The sequence below is a fragment of the Myxine glutinosa genome, chromosome 2, assembly GCF_964187855.1.
Source record: "Myxine glutinosa chromosome 2, kmMyxGlut1.1, whole genome shotgun sequence".
NCBI classification, from domain to species: Eukaryota; Metazoa; Chordata; class Myxini; order Myxiniformes; family Myxinidae; genus Myxine; species Myxine glutinosa.
Window position 1 is genome coordinate 62,628,125 of NC_136262.1, and position 23,198 is coordinate 62,651,322.

The 23,198-nt window shown below is 41.5% G+C and overlaps 1 protein-coding gene across 2 annotated transcripts in view; it reads left to right on the top strand.

The window, feature by feature from the left end:
- The window catches only part of ARHGAP18 (Rho GTPase activating protein 18), a 72,965-nt gene extending 50,115 nt beyond the window's left edge, over positions 1-22,850 (top strand). For both annotated transcript variants that reach the window (XM_068108070.2, XM_068108071.2), the window contains exons 6-15: positions 2,162-2,336; positions 7,072-7,163; positions 9,273-9,350; positions 10,576-10,735; positions 10,975-11,057; positions 17,160-17,366; positions 17,465-17,599; positions 18,435-18,556; positions 18,789-18,841; positions 21,377-22,850. In XM_068108070.2, the coding sequence (XP_067964171.2) occupies positions 2,162-2,336; positions 7,072-7,163; positions 9,273-9,350; positions 10,576-10,735; positions 10,975-11,057; positions 17,160-17,366; positions 17,465-17,599; positions 18,435-18,556; positions 18,789-18,841; positions 21,377-21,465 (1,194 nt within the window). In that variant the 3' untranslated portion in view covers positions 21,466-22,850. The remainder of the gene's footprint in view (positions 1-2,161; positions 2,337-7,071; positions 7,164-9,272; positions 9,351-10,575; positions 10,736-10,974; positions 11,058-17,159; positions 17,367-17,464; positions 17,600-18,434; positions 18,557-18,788; positions 18,842-21,376) is intronic.
- The last annotated feature ends 348 nt before the right edge of the window (positions 22,851-23,198 follow it).

Sequence of the window (23,198 nt, forward strand, 5' to 3'; positions counted from 1 at the left end):
GTTTTACAGCAACAATTAGCCTTCTTGGCTTTCTTGGTAGTCCGCAATGCATGATAGTCCGCAATCTTGGTCCTATGTTTTAGTGAATGCCCTGTAACTGTTCATTTAATGATATATTTGTGTATTCTATTTGCATTCTCTATTGGTTTGTTTGATTTAAAAAAAATCTAATATGTAGTTAAGCGAGGTTAAAGTTACGTTTGGGTGACGGAAAATGTGCCCTGGGAACGCTTAATCCCCATTACTAGGGCATGCCCGTACTATATATATTATCTAAAATTATATCCCCCCCCCTCTATTTACATGAAATGGTTTGGTCCATTCGCAAAGCCAAAGCGAACGGCTTGCGAGTACGGTGACAATCCCCCCCCCTCTATGTACATGAAATGGTTTGGTCCATTCGCAAAGCCAAAGCGAACGGCTTGCGAGTACGGTGACAATCCCCCCCTCTATTTACATGAAATGGTTTGGTCCAAAGCGAACGGCTTGCGAGTACGGTGACAATCCCCCCCCTCTATTTACATGAAATGGTTTGGTCCAAAGCGAACGGCTTGCGGAGTTTGGTAAAGAAATCGCCATAGCTCGGTAACTACTTGTCCGATTAATATGAAACCTTGAAAAGGCACATCCTCAGGTCCCCAGCAATATACCTGGCAAGTTTCAAGTATATCGGACCCGTGGTTGTCGAGAAACAGCGGTCACAGACAAACACACATACACACATACACACACACATACACACAGAGATTACTGGAATTATAGATAGACTAGGGCATGCCCGTACTATATATATATCTAAAATTATATCCCCCCCCTCTATTTACATGAAATGGTTTGGTCCAAAGCGAACGGCTTGCGAGTACGGTGACAATCCCCCCCCTCTATTTACATGGAATGGTTTGGTCCAAAGCGAACGGCTTGCGAGTACGGTGACAATCCCCCCCCCTCTATTTACATGAAATGGTTTGGTCCAAAGCGAACGGCTTGCGGAGTTTGGTAAAGAAATCGCCATAGCGTGCACAAACGCGCAGGAAAGCGAAAGAATCGCAAATTAGTTTGAATTAGTTTTAAAACATAGTTTAACGCCAACATAGTTTGCCAACGTGAAATAAATGAATATGCTCTCAAATGTGCCGTCCGAGGCAGAGTCTGTTCGCCACGTTCGGCACACGTGATAACTCGCTGCTCTCTGATTGGTTGAATCGTTTTTTGGACATAGCTCGGTAACTACTTGTCCGATTAATATGAAACCTTGAAAAGGCACATCCTCGGGTCCCCAGCAATATACCTGGCAAGTTTCAAGTATATCGGACCCGTGGTTGTCGAGAAACAGCGGTCACAGACAAACACACAGACATACACACATACACACACACACACACACACACACACACAGAGATTACTGGAATTATAGATAGATAACAATACGTCAATGGGAATATCTCGTGTGCTTAACATTGCGCTTTCAAGGAACTCATCCAAGAATTTGTGGAAATTTGCTGTAAGAGTTTTAAAATAACAATTATACAATTAATTTTAGGAAATGTCACAATTTGGATTTTTTTTTTTCAATTCAATGTCTTAGACCGTAGATAAGTATATTCTGAGCACACGCAAAGGCCTGGACTTTGGGGAAAGAAGGGGGGGGGGAGGGAAAGGATCGACTTGTTTGCCAAAAATATGGTACATAATACTTTCCCCCCTCCATTAGACTGTATGTGTGTCGTTGGTTGGTTGTTATTTACATATGCAGGTTTCAGAAGGTGAAATTGAGCCTGTGTGTGTGTGTGTGTGTGTGTGTGTGTGTGTGTGTGTGTGTGTGTGTGTGTGTGTGTGTGTGTGTGTGTGTGTGTGTGTGTGTGTGTGTGTGGATCCGAATACTCTTGCTGCTTCATACATGTGATACTTCGATTCATAGCTGTTGAAACGTTTTTTTTTTACTTTTTACAAAAGCAAGCAAGTGTATAAATAATGAACAAATGCAATTTTCTAACACTTGCACTTAGCATTGTCCCGGAACCTCCCAAATCCCATTTGAGGTCATACACCTTGTATTATTAATGGGAGAATGCCGTTTCTGGCACACCTGCACTGTGTCTGTGCTTTTATGCAGACAAAGAAAAACTGTATTAACCTGAATGCTGTCCCCTCTTTGCGTCAGCGTCGCCAGCGGTTGGCAGGGCGCAGAGGGATGCTGGGATGCACACGCCTGGGGCTCCTCTCAGCACAAGACATGAAGAAAGTGCACCGCCTGATACTCATAGAGTTGACAGCCTTCTTTGACTCACTTGGTATCGAATTTGTATCGGGAAAACCTGGAAGAGCAAGGCAGAGGGGTTGGTCCATTTTATTTTCCACATCTATGCATTAAATGTGTACAAATAAAAGAATAACATAGACACTGGGCCAAAAATATTTACTACTCAACCATGTGTTCTGGGCTACAGCTTATTTTGAATGCACCCATTGTCACTATATCTAGGAAGAGGAGCAAAGTGAAACTCCGTTTGTATGGTAGAGTCTTGTTTTGACGATGGACGGGTATGTTCGGTTCAGCAAACGTTGTATTGATAATGTCATGCTGTCATGCTGCATCATTTTCTGGAAGTGCGGCTGTGCTGCTGATGCAGTGCCCCCTGTTTCCAGTAACCCGGTACTCATTTTGCCGACCTCGGAAGGATGACAGGCTGTCAACCCACCTGGTGTGATTTCAACGGCATGACAAACTCAACACCCTAAGGTCTTAAGCCAGCCAACTTAACCATTAAGCGAACACCAGGCTTTGTGCAACCAGTGGCACCATGGAGCAAAATATATACAGTATGCACTTTTCATCTTCCATGCTATACCTTCAATTACCACTTGGCCATAAGTAGCACTGAACAAACTGGATCTAAATAGAGTTATACTTTTAAAAAGTGACTTCACCATTGAGAGATGGGGCAAAAGCAATATATTGCAGGATATTTGAAAAAGTTGTAGACGGATTTGGACGAAACATGGTGGACAGGTTGGGGGAGTGTGACGAGGACAAATTGATTCGATTTTGGTGACGATCCGAATCCGGATAAGAGAAATTTTGAAGCGACTCATCACCATTGAGAGATGGGGCGAAAACGATAAAGACCACAATATTTTAAAAAGTTAGGGTTAGGGTTAGCCAAAACCTGGTAGATGAGTTGGTTAGGTGACAACAAGCTGATCAGATTTTGGTTTAGATCCAAAGCCAGATCTGGCCTATCAGTGGGATATAAAACGTAAAGTTTTAAAAAACCGTAAACATGGAAAAAAAAAAGTTCACCTGGCAGAGGTATGCTCTCTACAGAGTGCTGTTCGAGTTACCTCCGCCACGGAAGGTGGATGGAGGTTATGTTTTCACCCCTGTCTGTCTGTTTGTCTGTCTGTGAACAATATATCTCAAAAAGTTGTGGACGAATTCAAGCGAAATTTGACAGAGATGTAGCGTATGTGACACGGACGAAATGATTAGATATTGCTGAACATTCGGATTCGGATAGTATAATTTTTAAAGTGAATCTTCACCATTGGGAGATGGGGCCAAAAACGATATCAAGCAGGATATCTCAAAGTTATGGACGGATTTGGACGAAACTTGGTTGACTGGTTGGGTGTGTTACAGGGACGAATATATTCCATTTTGGTGAAGATCTGAATATGGATTCGGATAGGAGAATTATTTAATTTTTAAGTGATTCTTCACCACTGAGAGATAGATCGGGCGAAAAGCGATATATAACATGATATTTAAACAAGTTATGGACGAGTTATGACTAAACTTGGGGGATGAGTTGGTTCAACGACAAGAAGAAGCCGATTCGATTTTGGTTCAGATCCGAATCCAGATCCGTCCCATCAGTGGATACAAAACATAAACTGTTCAGCCTGGCGGAGGTATGGCCTCTAGCGAGTGCCGTTCTAGTTTTATCTGTTACAACTAGGGATGAGTACATTTGTGGAGGATTAGTCAAGGGAGGATAGAGATGAACAGGAAGTAAACTACAATGAGAGAGGACAGCCAGCACCACAGTTGGAAGGATTTACTAATCGGCATTTGACCCTGCCACGTACGATCCAAGTTTCACTTGCAAACCAAATACGCAAGTCGCAAACCTAACCCTGGACAAACACAGGGATAGCTATTTTGGAAGTTTGGTACACAGAGTTCAGGGATGCAGCTTGCGATCTATTTGCCTGAGCAGTTTGTACCAATCATGAGAATAATTCTACAAAATATAATATTGGCAGACATACACCAGCTTCCAACTAGACAGCTAGAAAAATAGAATATACAAATGAGAATATATAGAAATACAAGCATTTATGCAGCCTCTTGGAGATAAACGAATGAATTTGCACAAAATTCATTTATTTTTCTCCCCAATGAATGATTAATATATGGATGACGGACAGACAGACAGCGGTGAAAACATAACCTCCATCCACCTTTGGTGGCGGAGGTAATAAAGGTTGCTGGAGCCTCTTATTATAAGAGACTCTTATCTTATAAGAGGCCCCAGCAACCTTTATTACCTCTGCCACCAAAGGTGGAGTGGCGGTTATGTTTTCACCCCTGTCTGTCTATCTGTTTGACTGTCCGTCTGTCCATTTGTGAACAAAATATGGCAAATGGTTGTGGACGGATTTGGACGAAATTTGTCAGAGAGGTAGCATGTGTGGCAAGGACAAAATGATTACATTTTGGTGAAGATCCGGATTCGGATCCGGCTACTAGAATTTTTAAAGTGATTCTTCACCATTGGGAGATGGGGCCAAAAACGATACATAGCGGGATATCTCAAAAAGTTGTAGAATGATTTGGACGAAACTTGGTGGACCAGTTGTGTGTGTGACAAGGAAGAATCGATTCAATTTCGGTGAAGATCTTAACTTGGATTCGAATATGAGAATTATTTAATTTATTTAAGTGATTCTTCACCATTGGGAGACATCATTGGATGGAGGTCCTCAATGCCAAACAGGAAATTAGAGCAGTCTCCCTTGACATATCACGTGCCTTCGATACGGTCTGGCACCCCGCTCTGCTCACCAAACTCTCCTCTTTTGGTATCCATGGAAATCTCCACGCATGGCTGGCGGACTTCCTCTCTAGTCGTAGTCAACGTGTGGCCCTGAATGGGGTTCTCTCATCTCCTCTTCCTGTTCAGGCTGGAGTTCCACAAGGCAGTGTTCTGGGCCCTGTGCTTTTTCTGGTCTTCATCAATGATCTCTCTGACTCTCTTGAAAATCCTCTGTATCTCTTTGCTGATGACTCTACTCTCTGTCGCTCCATTCTTCATCCCTCAGATCGGCAGTCTGCAGCCTCCTCACTCTCTGCAGACCTGGACAAAATCACAGACTGGGCAAACAAGTGGAACATGTCTTTCAATCCTGACAAATCTCACACTCTTACGATGTCTCTCCGAAAAGACCGACTGGACAACCCTCCCATCCACTTTCTGAATAATCCTCTCCAAGAAGTTCTGTCACTCAAGCTTTTGGGTCTCACTATCTGCCATGATCTTTCCTGGGAAAACCACATTTCAAATCTGGCCTTCAAAGCCAGTCGCCGACTGGGCATCCTCCATCGTGCGAAGTCCTTCCTTGGCACACCTGAGCTCCTCACCACATACAAGGCTTTCATCCGCAGCTCAATGGAATACTGCTCTCCCCTCTGGGCTGGTGCTCCTGCCTCACACCTAGCTCGTCTTCACGCTGTTGAAACCAAAGCATTCAGAATCATTGGAATCTCCCGCGATGAAGCTAACTCCAAGGGCCTCTCACTCACTCACCGCAGGCAGGTTGGTGGTCTTTCCGTCTTCTACTGACTCCTCTCTGGCCTTGCCCCCCCCCCCCCCCCCCAGCTCTCTCTGGGCTCTGTCCCGCAAATATTCCTACAGGTCGCACAAGATCTGCCTGCAACCCTCTTATGGTCAAACTGCCAAAATCAAGACTCTCTGCTCACCTTCACTCCTTCATTCCTCTTTTCTCCCACCTCTGGAACAAACTCCCTCACTCTCTTCAATCCCACTCCACCCTCCAGGTCTTTAAAACAGCTGTTCACCACCATCTCTTATCTTCCCCCATCCAAAACCTTGATCTTTTCTACCCCCGCTAATTTCACCCCAAATCCACTTTTTTGAAATACCAACTTCTGTCCTGGAAGTCCTTGGTGTCCTTGTGTTTTATACTTCTCCCTCCCGCCCCCCCCCCCCTTCCCACGCCTCCTCCCCCCAAGCCCTCTCCCTTCCACACATCTCCCTGCTCTCAAATGTTGTGTTTGTGTGCTTCCCCTTCTCTCCCCATCTTGTCTTCCGCTCCCTCTTTTTATATATTTTGTTTGTCTGGTTGATTTGTTTGTGAAGTAAATGTTAGCTCTTTCACGAGCCTCGATTCAGTATACAAAAAATTTTTTAAAAAAAATCAGCGTTCAAATTGAAATTTGATATTTCTGTGTTTCATTTTCAATTATTTTGTGAAGATTTCTAAAAAAAACAAAATTCCACTTTGACATTATGGAGTGTTATGTGTAGATCAGTGACAAAAAAAATCTCAATGTGATACATTTGAAATTCAGGCTGTAACAATAAAATGTGAAAAGTCAATGGTGTGAATACTTTCTGAAGGCAATGCAGATCTTTTCCTTTAAAGAATTACTCGTGGGGTATATACCTTTTGAGAAGATCCTCATAGTTATGGAGTGAAGAAACAGACAACCTATATTGTGTATTTTACATTTATATACATATATATATATATATAGTAAACGGAAATCTCATCTCGTTGATGAGCTAAATGACAAAGGGTGGTTGGGTCACAGACTGAGGATCAAAGTGGAACAAAGAGACAAAGGCATTGCACATGAGTGAAGGAGCAGAAAGTAAAGGGGCAGAATAAGGAGAAGTGGGAGGGGTGAGGGAGGGGTTGGGGCGGGGTGAGGGAGGGGTTGGGGCGGGGTGAGAGAGGGGTGCAGGATTAACGAGAGTAGAATAGAGCAGGGGTGAGCAAGAGAGAAAGCACAGGTTTTGTTTTTTATGCCTTGTTTCTTGGCAGATTCCAGGATTTTTGGAGTACCGCTGAGTACTTTACTCGAACATGATCAGAAGATTTCCCAGAAAGTAAAGATCCCTCTCTTCCTTCAAGATGTGAGTCGATCAATAATTGAAGGTATAATTTGTATGATGGATGACACCTTTGGGCTCGTACATTGAGAACACATCACGGAATGATTGAATCATCACAGAGTTGGCTATGGACGGAGCCATTTAATAGTAATTTTCATAACGGCAGGTGGCATCCTGCTAATTTACTCATCACTTTCCCTAATAGTACAGCTTGTCATGCGTGTATAATCAAAACTGAATTTTAAATTGTCAGTCAATCATTTTGCTTGTTACTTTAAAAATATTACTTATTAAGGGCTTCGTTGACCTTTGCACTCAAAACACGGGCTGAAATGTGATCGGCATATTTAAAGTGTTGTGCATGCCCACACTAGCCTACAATAAGTCCTGGGATGTGTTTTTTCATTGTGACAATTCCGATTTACACAACTGTGAATATAATCAAAAGACCGTGGAAGAAATCAGGTCATTCAATCTCTTTGCTCAATGCCAGAGCATCAAGGTCCAGAGGAAAGAGTTTAGGGAGTTACACTGAAGAGGGATAATCACCTGCCATAGTGGGTAACTATATTTGAGGATGGTTTAACCATCCTAACAATCTCCAAATCGACTGTGAGGAATGTCATCAGGAAGTGAAAAAGACATCACAAGCCCAAACGCCAATAACTGATCTTGGATCTGGCAGACGATTGAAGATCAACTACAGAAGGAAGATAACCATAAAGGCTTTAAGGGAGAGTGGCCAGACATAAGCCACTCTTGAGAGAAAGGCACATAAACAGCACGCCTGGAGTTTGCAAAAAGGCACGTGAAAGACGGAGCATGAATCTAACAGAAGATTCCCCTCCGCAGAAGATTCTATGGTCTGATGAGACAAAAATTGAACTCTGTGGCCTGTATGCAAAGTGCTACGTCTGGCGGAAACCGAGCACAGCTCATCACCCATCTAACACCATCCCTACCATGAAGCATGGTGGAGGCAGCATCATGATATGGGGATGGTTTAGACAAAACAGACATGACTCTTACATGTAACAAAAGCTGCACAGTCATTGGGATGTCATGCAAGCACCAGTACAGTTCATCAGGCCGAACATTCAATTGAATTCCATGGAAACGAATCTTCATGCAATGCCTTCATCGCGGCGAATGGCGCAGCATAGCGTGGTACCAAGAGCGAGTATCCTGGGGTCTCAAAATGTGGAAACTGGTTCTGTAGAGCAATTATTTTCAGGTACACATTGTCCAAGTCGATCAGATTGTGAAGGGCTGGCAGGATGGCCTAGAGGTACGCACACTCACCTCTGAGCTGTCCAGCCTGGGTTCAAGATCTTGGCCCAGCTATAAATTGTCGTCCTGGCGTTTCACAGGCAGGTGATTCACCAGTGTGTGTAACGCCCCTCATATCGGTGTTAAACGGGCTTCCCGTCTGCTGGTCTTAGTTGATGGACGTTAAAGACCCCATGGTATCCTTTGTGAAGAGTAGGCAAGCTACACTGGTACCCTGACCAAATTGCAGCCATAACTACTGTTAGGAAGGTAATAGCAAACCTCCCAGTATGTATCCCTTGCTCACGAAGCTGCTTTGGTGGCACCAACACTCTGTGACGAGTGTGGTACATGCGAAAGCGAGAGAGCAGAATATGTGCGTTGTATTCTTTATTGGAACACCAATTACAATAGTGTGCCAAGCTCTATCACGATTTTTGACATCATCATGTATGCATTATTGTTTGCCATCATAACCTCGTGGATAAATGCACGCAACCTTGTAGGACCTTGTCTGTAAAGGGAGTAAAAAATTTTCCGATGAGGACACCGGCATTCACTTTCTGTGTTCTAATATATCCAAGCTCCTCAAGTTATGAATCATTGTAAGAAAATAGAGTATATTGTCTTTCCCTTTGTCATGATACCCATGACAGATCCTCATGGACATGGGGAGTTTCTACAAGCTTGAACTCGTGGTTTGGGTTGAACCTCAGCAGTATGCTTATGATTCGTCGTGGCTGCCAAAGCAATTTTCTCAGCTTTCCATTTCGCTAGACAATGAGCATCCCTGTAATACTGAAGGAATGTAGTCGCCCACTGTCCACCATTGTCGAGTCATGAGGGATGCTTTCTTTGCAGCTTATAACTCATTTGGAAGTCACCAGCTTGGATACGGAGGGGATTTTTCGTATTTCAGGTTCAACATCCAGAGTCAAGGTAATACGTTACATTCCACTTTGACTGTCAAAAGTATTTGTTCATCATTTTGAGATGCAACTTTATACCGATCAAATTATTCCAGTGTAGCATTTTAATTGTTCGACGGTCATTGTCAGTTATCAAAGCAAATGATAACTTATCACTTTGATTTGTTCAAATGAAAGTTGTCCGATAATGCATAATAAAGGCCTTCCCAATGTTTGTCCCACCATCATTATTTCCAATCTCTCTCAGCCTTTAAACCTTCTTGAGCCGCACTAGGTTGCATTTGCTCATCAAGAACCTATACCTGTGATTGTCCCTACACCTCAGCTAACTGCTCACCTCCTTCCTTCACCTCTTCCCCATTTCTCTGGAGTAGCTTCCTTGAGTCAGTCCAACCACCTTTAGAGGCCATTTTTCTCCACAGAGCAGGGGTTGGCCTTTTTCGGGCACCATGGTCCCCCTTTTTGAAGCAATGTTTTATGGCCGGATGCCCTTCCTGCCACCAATCCTGTTAGTCGCCTCTTGCGACACACAGGGAATTACCAGTGAACTGGTACTCAATTTGCCGACCTCGGAAGGATGACAGGCTGAGTCAACCCCCCTGGTGTTAATTCAGCGATTTGACCGGGATTCAAACCCAGGATCCTAGGATCCCAAGCCGCACCCTAACCGCTAAGCCAACACCAGGCTTGAGTGTGCCTTGAGTCAGTCCGATCACATTATTTCCTCCAGTCCTTCATGACAACTCACTAATATGTCACTTTTTCCCCTATCTCTAAAATGTTTTGTGCTCTCAATAACTCCTTTACTTTCTGTTCACACCACCATGTGTTTTTTTGGCCTTTCCTGCATACTCCCGTTCTATCTGTAATCCTAGTTAGTATAATATATCTTCCCAATTTCCCCAATTCTATTTAATGTCTGCTTGTCCCCTTCTGCTAAATTATGACCATTAACATCCCACCTCTTTCGTCCAACCTCCCCGCAAACCTCAACATCTATATTTAAAAAACCTCCATAGGACCAAACTTTTGATTCTTATATTTACAATTTTTTAGGAAAAATTAATAAGCAAAAGGATGGCTCACATTGCCAAAGGTAAACAAGGGTGACTTTATCACATAATGACAAAATTGTGCAAAAGTTGAAAAGTTAGAGGTTGCGTTTTGTATAAACACTAACAACTTATGTTAAATGTCTTGTAAGTTCCATCTTCCACCAATTATTGCATTATCAGAGTCTGCGACAAGAGGCGGAAACCAAGTTTTACGATTCAGGTTTGGAGTGGGATGGCATCCAGGCCCATGATGCTGCCAGCCTCCTAAAGCTGTTCCTGCGAGAGCTGCCTCATCCCTTACTCACAGCGGAGTATCTCCATGCCTTCACCTCATTAGAGTGTGAGTCATGACATTGCACGATCACTGTGAGTGATAACTTCATTGGTGCGACCAGTTGATTTAAATGTTAACTTTTACTTTGGAAAAGCAGAAGCAGTAAAGACCCAGCTAGAAATCCCCCCCCCCCCCCCCCACCCCTGAAGAGTTGAACGCTGATGGCCAAAGTTGTACTCATATTATTTCCTTCATGATTTTTTAAATTAAAATCCTGACCTTCCAACACCATTCTACTTTTGTAGATATCAAATGCCAAAGACACAAACTACAAGCTCTCAATCTCCTGATCATTCTTCTACCAGAGGCCAACAGGGATGTCCTGAAGGTAAACCCAACTGGGATGATCATTTCTCAGGATCAAATCATGCCTGAATATTTGCAAAAGTAGCTTCTGTTAGGCTGGGTGGTATGCTGTACAATAACGCCTGGAGGCCGATGATCAAAATTTATATTTAAAATAAAGCAATGAAACACAATGACTGGTATTAGGCAACCTGTGACAATTTTGGTGATTGGAAGAAAATTGGCCAAATTCAGCAGGTATTGTGAGGGTAATTTGGACTAGGTCACAAGCAATCACAGAGTAAGTGTGATGCCTTGCTCACTATTGCATTAACACCTGGTAACATGAAGTGCCTCGTCACCAGGAAGCGTTGTACAGTTTATCCTCAGCTTGCTTTGAATTTTCGGTTTATATCTAGCTCATTTACTCTGTACTTGCAATATGGTACTTGCATTTGACAATAGAGAAGCACTAAGAACATAAAGGTGCACTATCATCTATCTATAATTCCAGTAATCTCTGTGTGTGTGTGTGTATGCGACCGCTGTTTCTCGACAACTACCGGTCCGATATACTTGAAACTTGCCAGGTATATTGCCGGGGACCCGAGGATGTGCCTTTTCAAGGTTTCATATTAATCGGACAAGTAGTTACCGAGCTATGTCCAAAAAACGATTCAACCAATCAGAGAGCAGCGAGTTATCACGTGTGCCGAACGTGGCGAACAGACTCTGCCTCGGACGGCACATTTGAGAGCGTATTCATTTATTTCACGTTGGCAAACTATGTTGCCGTTAAACTATGTTTTAAAACTAATTAAAACTATTTTGCGATTCATCGTAACTGCGATATGCGACCTTCCGGAGCTCCTGTGAGAGCGTGCGCCATTACGGATAGTAATTCAATTAAAAACATAAAAACATTGTCCCAATTCAAGGTTTCATATTAATCGGAGAAGTAGTTACCGAGCTATGGCGATTTCTTTACCAAACTCCGCAAGCCGTTCGCTTTGGACCAAACCATTTCATGTAAATAGAGGGGGGGGATTGTCACCGTACTCGCAAGCCGTTCGCTTTGGACCAAACCATTTCATGTAAATAGAGGGGGGGGGGGGGGGATATAATTTTAGATATAGATATAGTACGGGCATGCCCTAGTATACCAATAATTAAGAGATAATATTTTTTATAATTAAACAAAATTGGATGCAGTCCATTTCGCTAATCCTAAAAGTACAAAAATTGAAATAGCTACGAGTTATACTTTATATCATTAGGGCCCACTTAGCTGTAATGGGGCTATCTACATATTGTATACACGACAATGGTGGAACTTTAAACCCGTTCTTTTTTCCTCCCCAAAATACTCATACAACTCCATTTTTACTTCCAAACTCCTTTCCAACTTCTCCCATCTCTCTGACTGAATTACCCTTCCCCTACACACAATCCCCATGCAAGTAATGCATACATTTCCCCCAAGGCAAAAAGAAAAGAAACGTTTATTACCGGTTACCCATGGGGTCGAAACAAATCAAGTGACATTTCAACGTTTGTGGCTGCTTGTCTCTTCTTCTTCCTCTTTATCCACCACAATTCCCACATTCTTGAGGTTCGCTGGGGGTGGTGGGAGCTTGGCCCAAGTCTTAAACGAACTGGCTGGCTTGGCCTGATGCTCGACTAAGGTTAGGGCATGAATTTGGAACTTGGTCAGGGTGCTGGTGATAGGTTGCTTACTCTTCACGATGGACACCGTGGGATCTTTAATGTCCAACAACAATGCAGGCAGACAGGACGCCCTTTTAACATCCATCCGAGGGGCGGCACAAACATTGATGAATCACACTTCCTGTGAAATACCCGAATGACAGTTTATACCTGGGTCGGGATTATAACCTAGGCTAGACAGCTTAGAGGCGAGTGTGCGTACCTCTAGGCCATCCTTCCAGCCCTCTTTTGTGACTGCAGGTAATATACCTAAAATAACTGCACCAAATATAAATTGAAATGATAAATTTACATAGAAAGTGATACACTACTAAACTAATAGCACAATAGATGTGTGTACAAACGCACATGGACACACACACACACACACACACACACACACACACACACACACACACACACACACACACTCACAATAGCATCAGATCCATCAGCAGGAATGTGTGAGGAAAAGGAGATCTATCTGGCTGCATGGAGTTACTTCCTTTTCACTCTCTCTTGTCAGGAGACCAGTAAAAAAAAAAAAGGTGTTTTTTTTCAGACTTAGAGTGGAATGGCATCCAGGCTGACTGCATTAAATGCAATGAGATGCGATGCGACTGCCAATATTTCCGTCGTTTTGATGAGGGCTGAAAATGGTGGCCAGCAGGCATTTGGAATCAAATCTAAATGCAACCTTTGAGATTTCAATTTAGAAAAATGCCAAATCGGTATTAGATTTGAACATCGAATAATGATTCATTTCCATCTAAAATCCCCTTCCTACGAGAATCTACATTGGGAATAAAAAAGAATCATGTGAAAGTTCATTTTGGTCACGTGCCATTGAACATATACAGTCGTGGTCAAAAATATTGGCACCCTTGCACTTTTTTCAAATAATGCACCATTTCTTCCAGAAAATTGTTGAAATTAAAAAATATTTTGGTATCCACAAATGTATATCTTTGGATTGCAGTGGAACTAAACAAAAAAGCTGAAAAAAATCACTAAGTTTTAGCTTATTCCACACAGAAATCCTAAAATGGCCCGGACAATATTATTGGCACCTTTTAGAAGTTGTTAGGAATAATTAGATTTCAAGCAGGTGATTCTCCTTTACTTTGGAATTGAACTCACCTGTGGTGAGTTGCAGGTACCTGCAATATAAAATCACTCATTCAACCTGTTTGAATAAAGAAAAGTGGTCATTCTGCTGTTTTGTGTCACTTTGTGTATGGCAATGAGCATGGAGAAAAGAAAGAAAACCAGAGAATTGTCTGAGGAGGTCTGACACAAGATTGTAGCAAAGCATGGCCAATCTCAAGGCTGCAAGTCCATCTCCAGAGACCTTGATATTCCTGTGTCCACCGTCTGCAATGCTGTCAGGAAGTTTAAGGCCCATGGCACTGTAGCCAACCTCCATGGACGTGGCCGCAAGAGAAAGCTTGATGGAAGATTACAGCGAAGGATTGTTCGAATGGTAGAGAAAGCACCACAATCAACTGCCAAACAGATTCAAGCTGACCTTCAGACACAAGGAATGACAGTTTCAACTCGCACCATCCGTCACCAACTCAATGAAAGGGGGTTCTATGGTAGGAGACCTAGGAGGACCCCACTGCTGAGAGAAATAATGAAGCCCGACTGGAGTTTGCCAAAACACACCTGAACAAGCCAAAATCCTTCTTGGAGAATGTGCTGTGGACAGATGAGACCAAATTAGAGCTTTTTGGTAAAGCACATCATCTCTATGTTTACGGAAAACAAAAACGAAGCCTTCAAAGAAAAGAACACCTTCCGTACAGTCAAACATGGAAGAGGTTCAGTGATTGTTGGGGGTTGCTGTGCTGCTTCCGGCAATGGGTGCCTTGAATGTGTGCACGGCATAATTAAATCAGGAGGTTACCAAGGCATTTTGGAGCACAATGTTCAACCCAGTGTCAGAAAGCTGGGTCTCCATCGAAGGTCAAGTCTTGCAGCAGGACAATGACCCCAAACACACTTCAAAAAGCACCCAGGAATGGTGGAAGACAAAACGCTGGACTGTTCTGAAGTGGCCAGCAATGAGTCCAGATCTAAATCCCATTGAACACCTGTGGGGAGATCTGAAAACACCAGTTGAGAGAAGGCACCCTTCAAATCTGGGAGAACTGGAGCAGTTTTCACAAGGATAGTGGGCCAAACTGCCAGTGGAGAGGTGTAGGAAGCTAATTCATGGCTATAGGAAGCGCTTGACTTATTTTGTCCAAAGCCTGTGCTACCAAATATTAAGTCTCGGGTGTCAATAATTTTGTCAATACCATTTCTTTTTATTTTCTGATTTAAAATGATATATTAAGTTCTGAATCAAAAACAAAGGTTCTGTAATATTAACAGTGAAATAGAAAATTGTGGAGACCAAATACATTTGTCAATTTCAACTTATTTTTAGAGAAAATTGTGAGTTATTTGAAGAAAGTGCAAGGGTGCCAATATTTATTGCGACGACTGTACACTGTATATACAGTGCCTTCAGGATGTATAGAGAAAGACGCTGTCTCCTTCATGCTTCACAGCAGGGATGGGGTTAATGGGTGATGTACAGTGTTAGGCTTGTGCCAAACTTAACGCTTTGAATTTAGACCAAAAAGTTCAATTTTTGTCTCATCTGACCACAAAACGTTTCTCCACATGCAGTATCATAATGCTGCTTTTTCGCAAACTCTTTATGAGCTCTTAGATGCGTGTTTTTCAGTAATGGCTTCTTTCTTGCTACCTGTCCATAGAGGCCAGAATTGTGAAGGGAACAAGATATTGTTGATTGATGAACACTGGCCCCATGTCAGTTGTAGAGCCTTGTATATATTTCAAGGTCATTGATGGATTTACAGACACCCAGAACCAGTTTCCTGCTTGTCTGGCTGATGAGTTTGGATGGGCAACCTGATCTGAGTAGAGTCTGGGTGATATGATACGTCTTCCACTTCTTAATGATGGATTTCACCATACCTAAAGGGATAATGAGTAACTTTGAAATCTTTTTATAACCCTCTCCTGAACGGTACTTCTCCACCACTTTGTCTGACTTCTTTGGAAAGCTCCTTGGTCTTCATGTTTGCCTAGTTGGTTGACCAACTGAGTTTCTCCTTAAAACTCCTTAGATAAGAGGGGGAGCTTAATTTTAAAGTTAAACCACTGATTACATACAGGTGAAACATTATACTTGTTTTGTATCCTTTCAAACAAATAATTTGCTCCTGAAGTGATTTAGGGTTAATTAGGCAAAGAGTTTGAATACGTTTGTAACTGAGAATAATCTGATTTTTCTCTGTTAATCCAAGTTGTTCACATTTTATCTGCATTTTTTTTTTTTTTTTTTTGCTTTATCACTTTGGAGTATCTTGTGAAGAATCGATATTTTAAATTTGATTTGAAAGCATCATGAAATAAGCTCAGGTGGAATCAAAATGTGGAAACTTTGAGGGGGGTGACTTATTTTTCAGGCCACTGTATACAGTACTATATTTCAATTTTAATAACATAGTTAATTTAACGATTGTTAAAGAAAAATAAAAAATAAAAAATCGGAAATTACTGCTGTTGACGTAGTCCAGAAGCAGTCCCGAATACCACCCTTATTCACCACACCATTGAACCTTTACTTAAATTGAATTACTGCAAAACTGGAGTTTCTTGGAAGTATTAAGACAAACTATTTATGTACTACATTGTTCAAATATATAATTAAATTTAATTAAAACAAAGATTGTAAAAGTCATATAAATAAATTAATTCTGGGTTTTACCACCATTTTACTGCAGTGTCGATTACATCACCCTATCTAACTAGCACATTATATTCGTTCTTCATGCCTGTTTGTGATGTTTATTACATCCCTAAAAAAAAGTAAGTTTCCTGTATGGAATGATTTTCAATTTCATTTGACTGCCAGGCAGGCAGACAGAGTAAAATTATTATCTGACTCCTCTTTGCGCATGTGCAATCAGGATGAACTCGAAGCCAAAGTACGTTGAAGCAAAACACTTCTTCATCTTCCGATTCATGTTCAAAACGTTCAATTTAAATAAGTTGTTCCTCGATCATAAACTGATAAGATGAACGGATGGACATGAAGCAATTGCTTAACCCCGCTTTTCATTTTGCGTGTGCAGGGTAATAACTGGCACTATACTAAAGATTATTTAACCCTTAAGGATCATTTCCACAGCAATATTTTGCCTTTGAAAATTGACAATTGATCTAAAAATTACCGAGTAGGTGTGGGGGAAGGAAGATGAAGTATGATGGTAGTGAAACTCCAGATTACTTTCGTGCAATTACATTCACAGTGAATCACAGAGGTAAACACGAAGTTCAGTTCCCCATTAAAACACGAAAGTGAACTGTTACATCTTATATATTTGTCGTCTCATTTAAACAACTTGTGTGATTTCAGGCCTTGCTGGAGCTACTGGCAAAGGTGGTAGAGCACGAGGATCAAACACGCATGGGTCTTAGAAATGTCGCTGTGGTGATGGCACCAAACATTTTCATGCCTACGAGCTCAGTCATACTTCCCAGGAAAACCTGCGACGCTCACACCGTTCCAGGATATGTGGGCCTCATGCACCTACTCCTCAAACACCAAGATATTTTGTGGACGGTGAGCAATTGGCTCAGTATGGAAAAACACAGCATTAGATTTCGCTCTGGGGACTTTGATTTCACATTTTCCAATTCAACATCTGTGACATCCTTCAGGTACCCTGGTTCATCCTACATCAACTACGAAAGCTCAATGACATGACGAACAAGAGGCCACATTTAAAAGAGCGTGGCATGCGAATGTTCCTCAAGCTTGCTGGCCTGGACAAGGAAAAGAAAGGCGATAAAAAGGTTTGGCAACATCCATTAGAATCTTTTATTTGCACTTAATATCACTGGCTAAGAATAGCTGCTATTGGAGACATCTCAACAAATCCACTTTATGTATATGTATATACCATATATGTATGTCATTCTAACCACTCCCTCACTGGCCCACGCATATAAATGTTTATTAATTAATATGTGGCCGAGAAAGTTGAAAAAAAAGAAAGAACCGAACAACTGTCCGTAAAAGAAAATATCCGTAAACAAAAGTCAGCTGATAGAGTCTCGCTCGAGCGGTGCTTGGATTGCGCATAAACAAAGCTCCCACTGCTCACTCATTCGTCATTTGATGGATTTATGTGCTGGCAGAATTCATGGATGATCCATAACACACACACACACACACACACACACACACACACACACACACACACACACACACACACACACACACACACTTTATTTACTTTTTACATCATAGAAGAGATTGTACATATGTCACAGGAATTAAAATGACATGAGCAGACAATGAATTATATTGGATCATTAAACACAATATATTGGATCCCGGCAGTATGAGTTCGGTCCCCAGATGCGAATGCCAAACTGATGCTCATGCATCTGTTTTCACACTTTATCATGGTTTGGATAAAATCACTACAAAAAAGTATAATAAACAGCATTGTGCTTCAGGAAAACGAAATTAATCTGATTGGCAAACTGTGAAATGATTTTCTTCTTCTCGACAATACAATTATAGTACTCGTACATTCGACATTCTCACAATGACACCCTCATCCTAACAACGTAGGTATTTCATTATATGAAGTTTATTGATAACTTGTGATGTCCGTTGCAGATAGAAGGGCTGCCATACCTCATCCGTGTGCATGCACCAAAATTTAACAAGGTCTCCACGATGATTCAGCTGGACGAATGCCTGTTGGTTGGTGATGTTATCACACGATGTCTACAAGACAGGTCAGGCCTCCTTACTCCAGAACATTCATGTTAGCGGCCTTATTTTCCTCTTTTTGTTGTCACTCCTTCTTAACAAAAGCAACTCGTTTAAGAAACAAACCCTTGGAAACCAAGTTACTTTTTTAACCTTTAAAAATATGAAAACTCACTTCCCTCTAAATTAAAGCCTATATTTTCTATTTTTAGTAAACATCTCAACCTTCCAAAATATGTTTTCTTTTTCTGCATACAGCGACTTGAACCAGAAAAGGTTGTACTGTCTACATGAAGTCGGTGGAAACATCGGTAGGTGAATACTCACCTGGGAATCTGTATATGTTTAATAAAAAAAAAAAGAAGTTTATATCTACTCATAAAGTGTTTCGTATGCTATGCAGAAAAGAAAGTTGTGGTTATGTCAACCAAAAATCTGAGGAACTTCATCCCAAATATAAGTTTAAGATGAATGTGACGTGTTGTGAGAATGTGTAGGTATTGCATCGATCCTGTGCACAAACGAAACCAAATAGTCAGCAAGAAGCACAAGCAAAAGTTTATCTTCTGGTCAACAGGTTCTGTTGCATTGCGGATTTTGTTGTGGACATTCTGGAGTAAAATCTGCATACCTGAAATTCAATCCCTACAGGAGGATAAATCCTGTGCAGAATTATTTTCCGAGAGAAACAATGCCATTTTGATGAATTTATCCAGTTTACACAGCCTGTTGTTATTGTTCTCGAAACAAATAATTTCATTGTTTTCAGCGAAACAAATAGTTTGTTATTTTCGAAACAAACAGTTTGTTATTGTTTTTCTCGAAACAAATAATTTGTTTTATAAAAACGAATAGTTTGTTGTTCTCACTGTTACACAGTCACTGGTAATTCCCTGTTTGTCGTTAAAGGCGGCAAAAAGGGTTGGTGTCAGGAAGGGCATCCGGCCGTAAAACATTGCTTCAAATAGGGGACCGAAAAACAACAACAACCACGGTTCCCGAAAAAGGCCAACCCCCGCTTTGCGGGGAAAAATGGCCTCTAAAGGTGTTTTTTTTTTACACAGCCAGCTAAAGGGTACCGTTTGATTACGCCTTCAGAACGGCCTGCCTTGTGGGGGTCGATTATTATACATTCATTGTTCAAGTGGTGACATGTGCTCAACAACGACCGTCAAACAAAATTCACAGCTTGAAATACGATCTGCAGATAGATGTGCTGACACTTTCTCAAAGGAAATCGTTCTCAAAATTTTGTCGTTGCACATTGGAATGTCAAAGTAATAGAATGAATGCATTGATGCTGCAAGTTAATCGCAATGGTTTTATAACTTCATTCTTTGTGCTTTGGAAGCTTACCGATCCCTCTGCTTGCTGTGAAGTGAAGCTAACAATCGACCCGTTACAATTTATATAGAAACAAGACATCTTTTGCTAATTAAATAATTTATGAATTAGATTTCTCAAGGCAGAATAATTTCTTATTTGCAACATACAAGTATACCCACTCCCTATGGGAGCGACAAGACGGGTCATGTGGTATCCTCTCTGCAGTATATAGGTTACAATAGGTCTAGGCTCGGGCATCAAGAACATCGGGTTTCCTCCCTTTCAGTTTTTGTTAAACAGGAGTAGCGGCTCTTTAAAAAAAGCTAATCATACGTGTTTGTGGTTTATAATATTTTTTGCTTTTGGTAGGGGTGCCTCACGAAATGCCACGCTAAGCTATTTATTCACATGAACACAGCTTTTGTCTAAGGAGGAAACCCCCTTTGGGGAGAGGGGATATTTTTAGTATTAATATTGTTTTGTAATAACATTAATTTAATATTATGCTCGTATCAAGTGTTGTTATTACTTTTGTTATTAGAAGCGGCCTTGGGAAAAATGCCACGATTAGCTATCTTAACACGGATTTACACCTCAACATGGATTTTGCACAAGGTGAAGACCCCCTTAGGAAGCGGGGAGAATGAAGTCACTGCAACCTCCATCGTGTGACCCTTAGTCCTCCTGTCAAATTTTGTTGAGATTGGATACACAATGACTGAATTTATTGTGGTCAAAAATACACACAACACAAACACACAAACATACAAACATACACGAAATTGCATATTTTAGTATGATAACACCTCCTTATTGCAGAACAAGCAACTCGTTTAAATTTTTTTTTTTTTTTAAATAAAGAGCTTCAAGCTGTGTGCACAACTAATCTGTGCTAACTAGACCATACTAATTGCCCCCCTTCCCCCCAAAAATTAAATCCATAGTAAACTTTGGCCATCGACATGAAAAGTTTTAATACTGCTCAGATGACAAGTAGTGAACTAGTTGCTGTCACAAGAAGACATGGTAGTGGATTATGTGATTACTGTTGGCACAGACAGTTCCCTCAAAGTGAGTCACGCTGGACCAAATATTTGTGCCACGGTCACAAACCTACCGATCCATATTACAAATCCCTGGTCTCAGACAGATTAACCTTCCAAAACTTCGACATACAAACTTGTATTCACACAGACTTCAGATTTCGATATTTTGGATTTCCTTTGGACTAATCATTCAGTACATGTCAAGGCCATTGCACAGGCAGTGTTTGGTGAAAATGATGAACTGCACACCACTAAGAGGTTGCCAAACGTAAAAAAAAACAAGTGAATAAACCGACCAACCCTATTTTTTGTCTCTTAATCAGAAACCTTCCACCTTAGAGCATTCTTCACCGACACTTTTTGTAAGAAGCCTTGTTGGCATGTTGCTGTTCTCAACATGCTTCGTCTTGCGGAGAAATGTGATCGCCTATCTGTCTGACTTGCATTTTTTTTTTACCCCTTCCACTTTGTTAGGAGATCGATGTTTGCACAAGGAGATGAACATGAAGGCCATATATGAGGAAAACCCAAACGCAGAATGGATTATAAAGCCAGGCCACTAAGCCAACACAAGCCTCGGGTCTTTTAGAGTCAGTCGCGGGTTTTCATCAAGGACTTTGCGGAGCAGATCGATGCAAACCCCATGGCTTGAGGTTGTGGACCTCATTTCTCGAACGAACTACAGAGCCATGGATGCGCACCAAAAATGGTCGGCATCCTTTGGTTTCAATGAGAAGAATCAAAATAAAGAAGCTTGTTTCTTCCTCGTGGTATTGTCTTCCACATTCCATCTGTACTTACCTCACTGAGGAATTTCTCAGAATGCCTGTCCACACGCTTTCCCCGTACAGTTTATTAAGACTCAGTTTGCTGGACGAGACAAAGGTGAAAATATCACCTGTGGGAAATGCTGCACACCTCTTGGTCCCTCAACTTGTTAAAAAATCTGTCTGACAAAGTCGGATTTGTATTCATATTCACAGATGTGACATGGTGGACCTTTGTGAAATAGACGTGGAAACTGTCTCGTATTGTTGGTGTTTTGAGACAGCATGGAACAGGATAGAGTGAAGGACTCTTCAATCAAACGAGGTTACTTTTTCCCCATCAAATTAAGAAAAGCAATGGGGTATATTTGAGTAACAAGAACAAAAAATTTCTGTTGTATGTTATTGTCAAAACGGTAGAATCATTGTATTTACATTAGAGCATGCATGTAAAAAGAAAGGTTTACACCATTCTTATTTAGTTACATCTTGAAAAGGGTTAAGAAGTTTTATTAAAAATTTACATCTTGAAAAGGGTTAAGAAGTTTTATTAAAAATTGCAACTTTTTGTCATGTAAAGCTGTTAACTGGTCGTGGGTCAGTTACAAGAAAGAATATAAAAGGGGTGAAAGAAATGCAGCGGAGGATTATTTTATCTGCTCGGCCTCGGCCATTTATTCCTGATATGTGAAACATCCCGCAGCCCATACCTACAGAAAACGGCCTTTTTGGAAGCTGGCCGCATTTTCCATCAAATCATCTAACTTTGTTAAAGAATTATCCATGGGTTGGTGCTCCCATGTTGGAAGTTCATGCCATTTGCTCAAGCTTTTGTGGAGAAAACAAATTTAATAGTGAATAAAGTTGAAAAAGTGAGGACAGAAGAAAGAAAAAATTGAGGGCCTCGGCCGATGTTCCACAACTTGGTCAAGGATGGTTGTGGATGCCTATTACTAGTTATTATTACTGGGGCTTCAGGTTGTAGGATTGGGATCCAAACCTGTACTTTTTAGGTCATCTCGTCTCTATTCTCGAAGAGATGAACTTGAACTTGTAAAATGGGTAATGATGTCCGGATGTCTGTTCATCCGTTAACTTTTTGCTATTTTTGCTACTCCTCCCTCATCACCTTGCCGATTGTTCTGAAAGTTGACATGAATACAAGAGAGTATCCCGCACAATCGCTCAGGCTTCAATTTTTTTGATTTCAGATCATGGGAGCTTCCGGTTGAGGGGTTGGGGGGGAGGGGGAGGAAACACAAACTTTGGATCCCTACTCGTCCGTCTCGGGGGAGGCTCTTTTCACCCTTGTGATTCAAAAACACCATCTGCAGCTAACTGGTGTTGGCTTAACAGTTAAGGTGGCTGGCTTAAGATCTTTGGGTCTTGAGTTGAAGTCCCTGTCGTGCCGTTGAATTAACACCAGGCGGGTCGACTCAACCCGTCATCCTTCTGAGGTTGGCAAACCGACGAGTACCAGCTACCTGATGAGGGGGCATTGCTTCAGCAGCACCCCAAGAAAATGATGC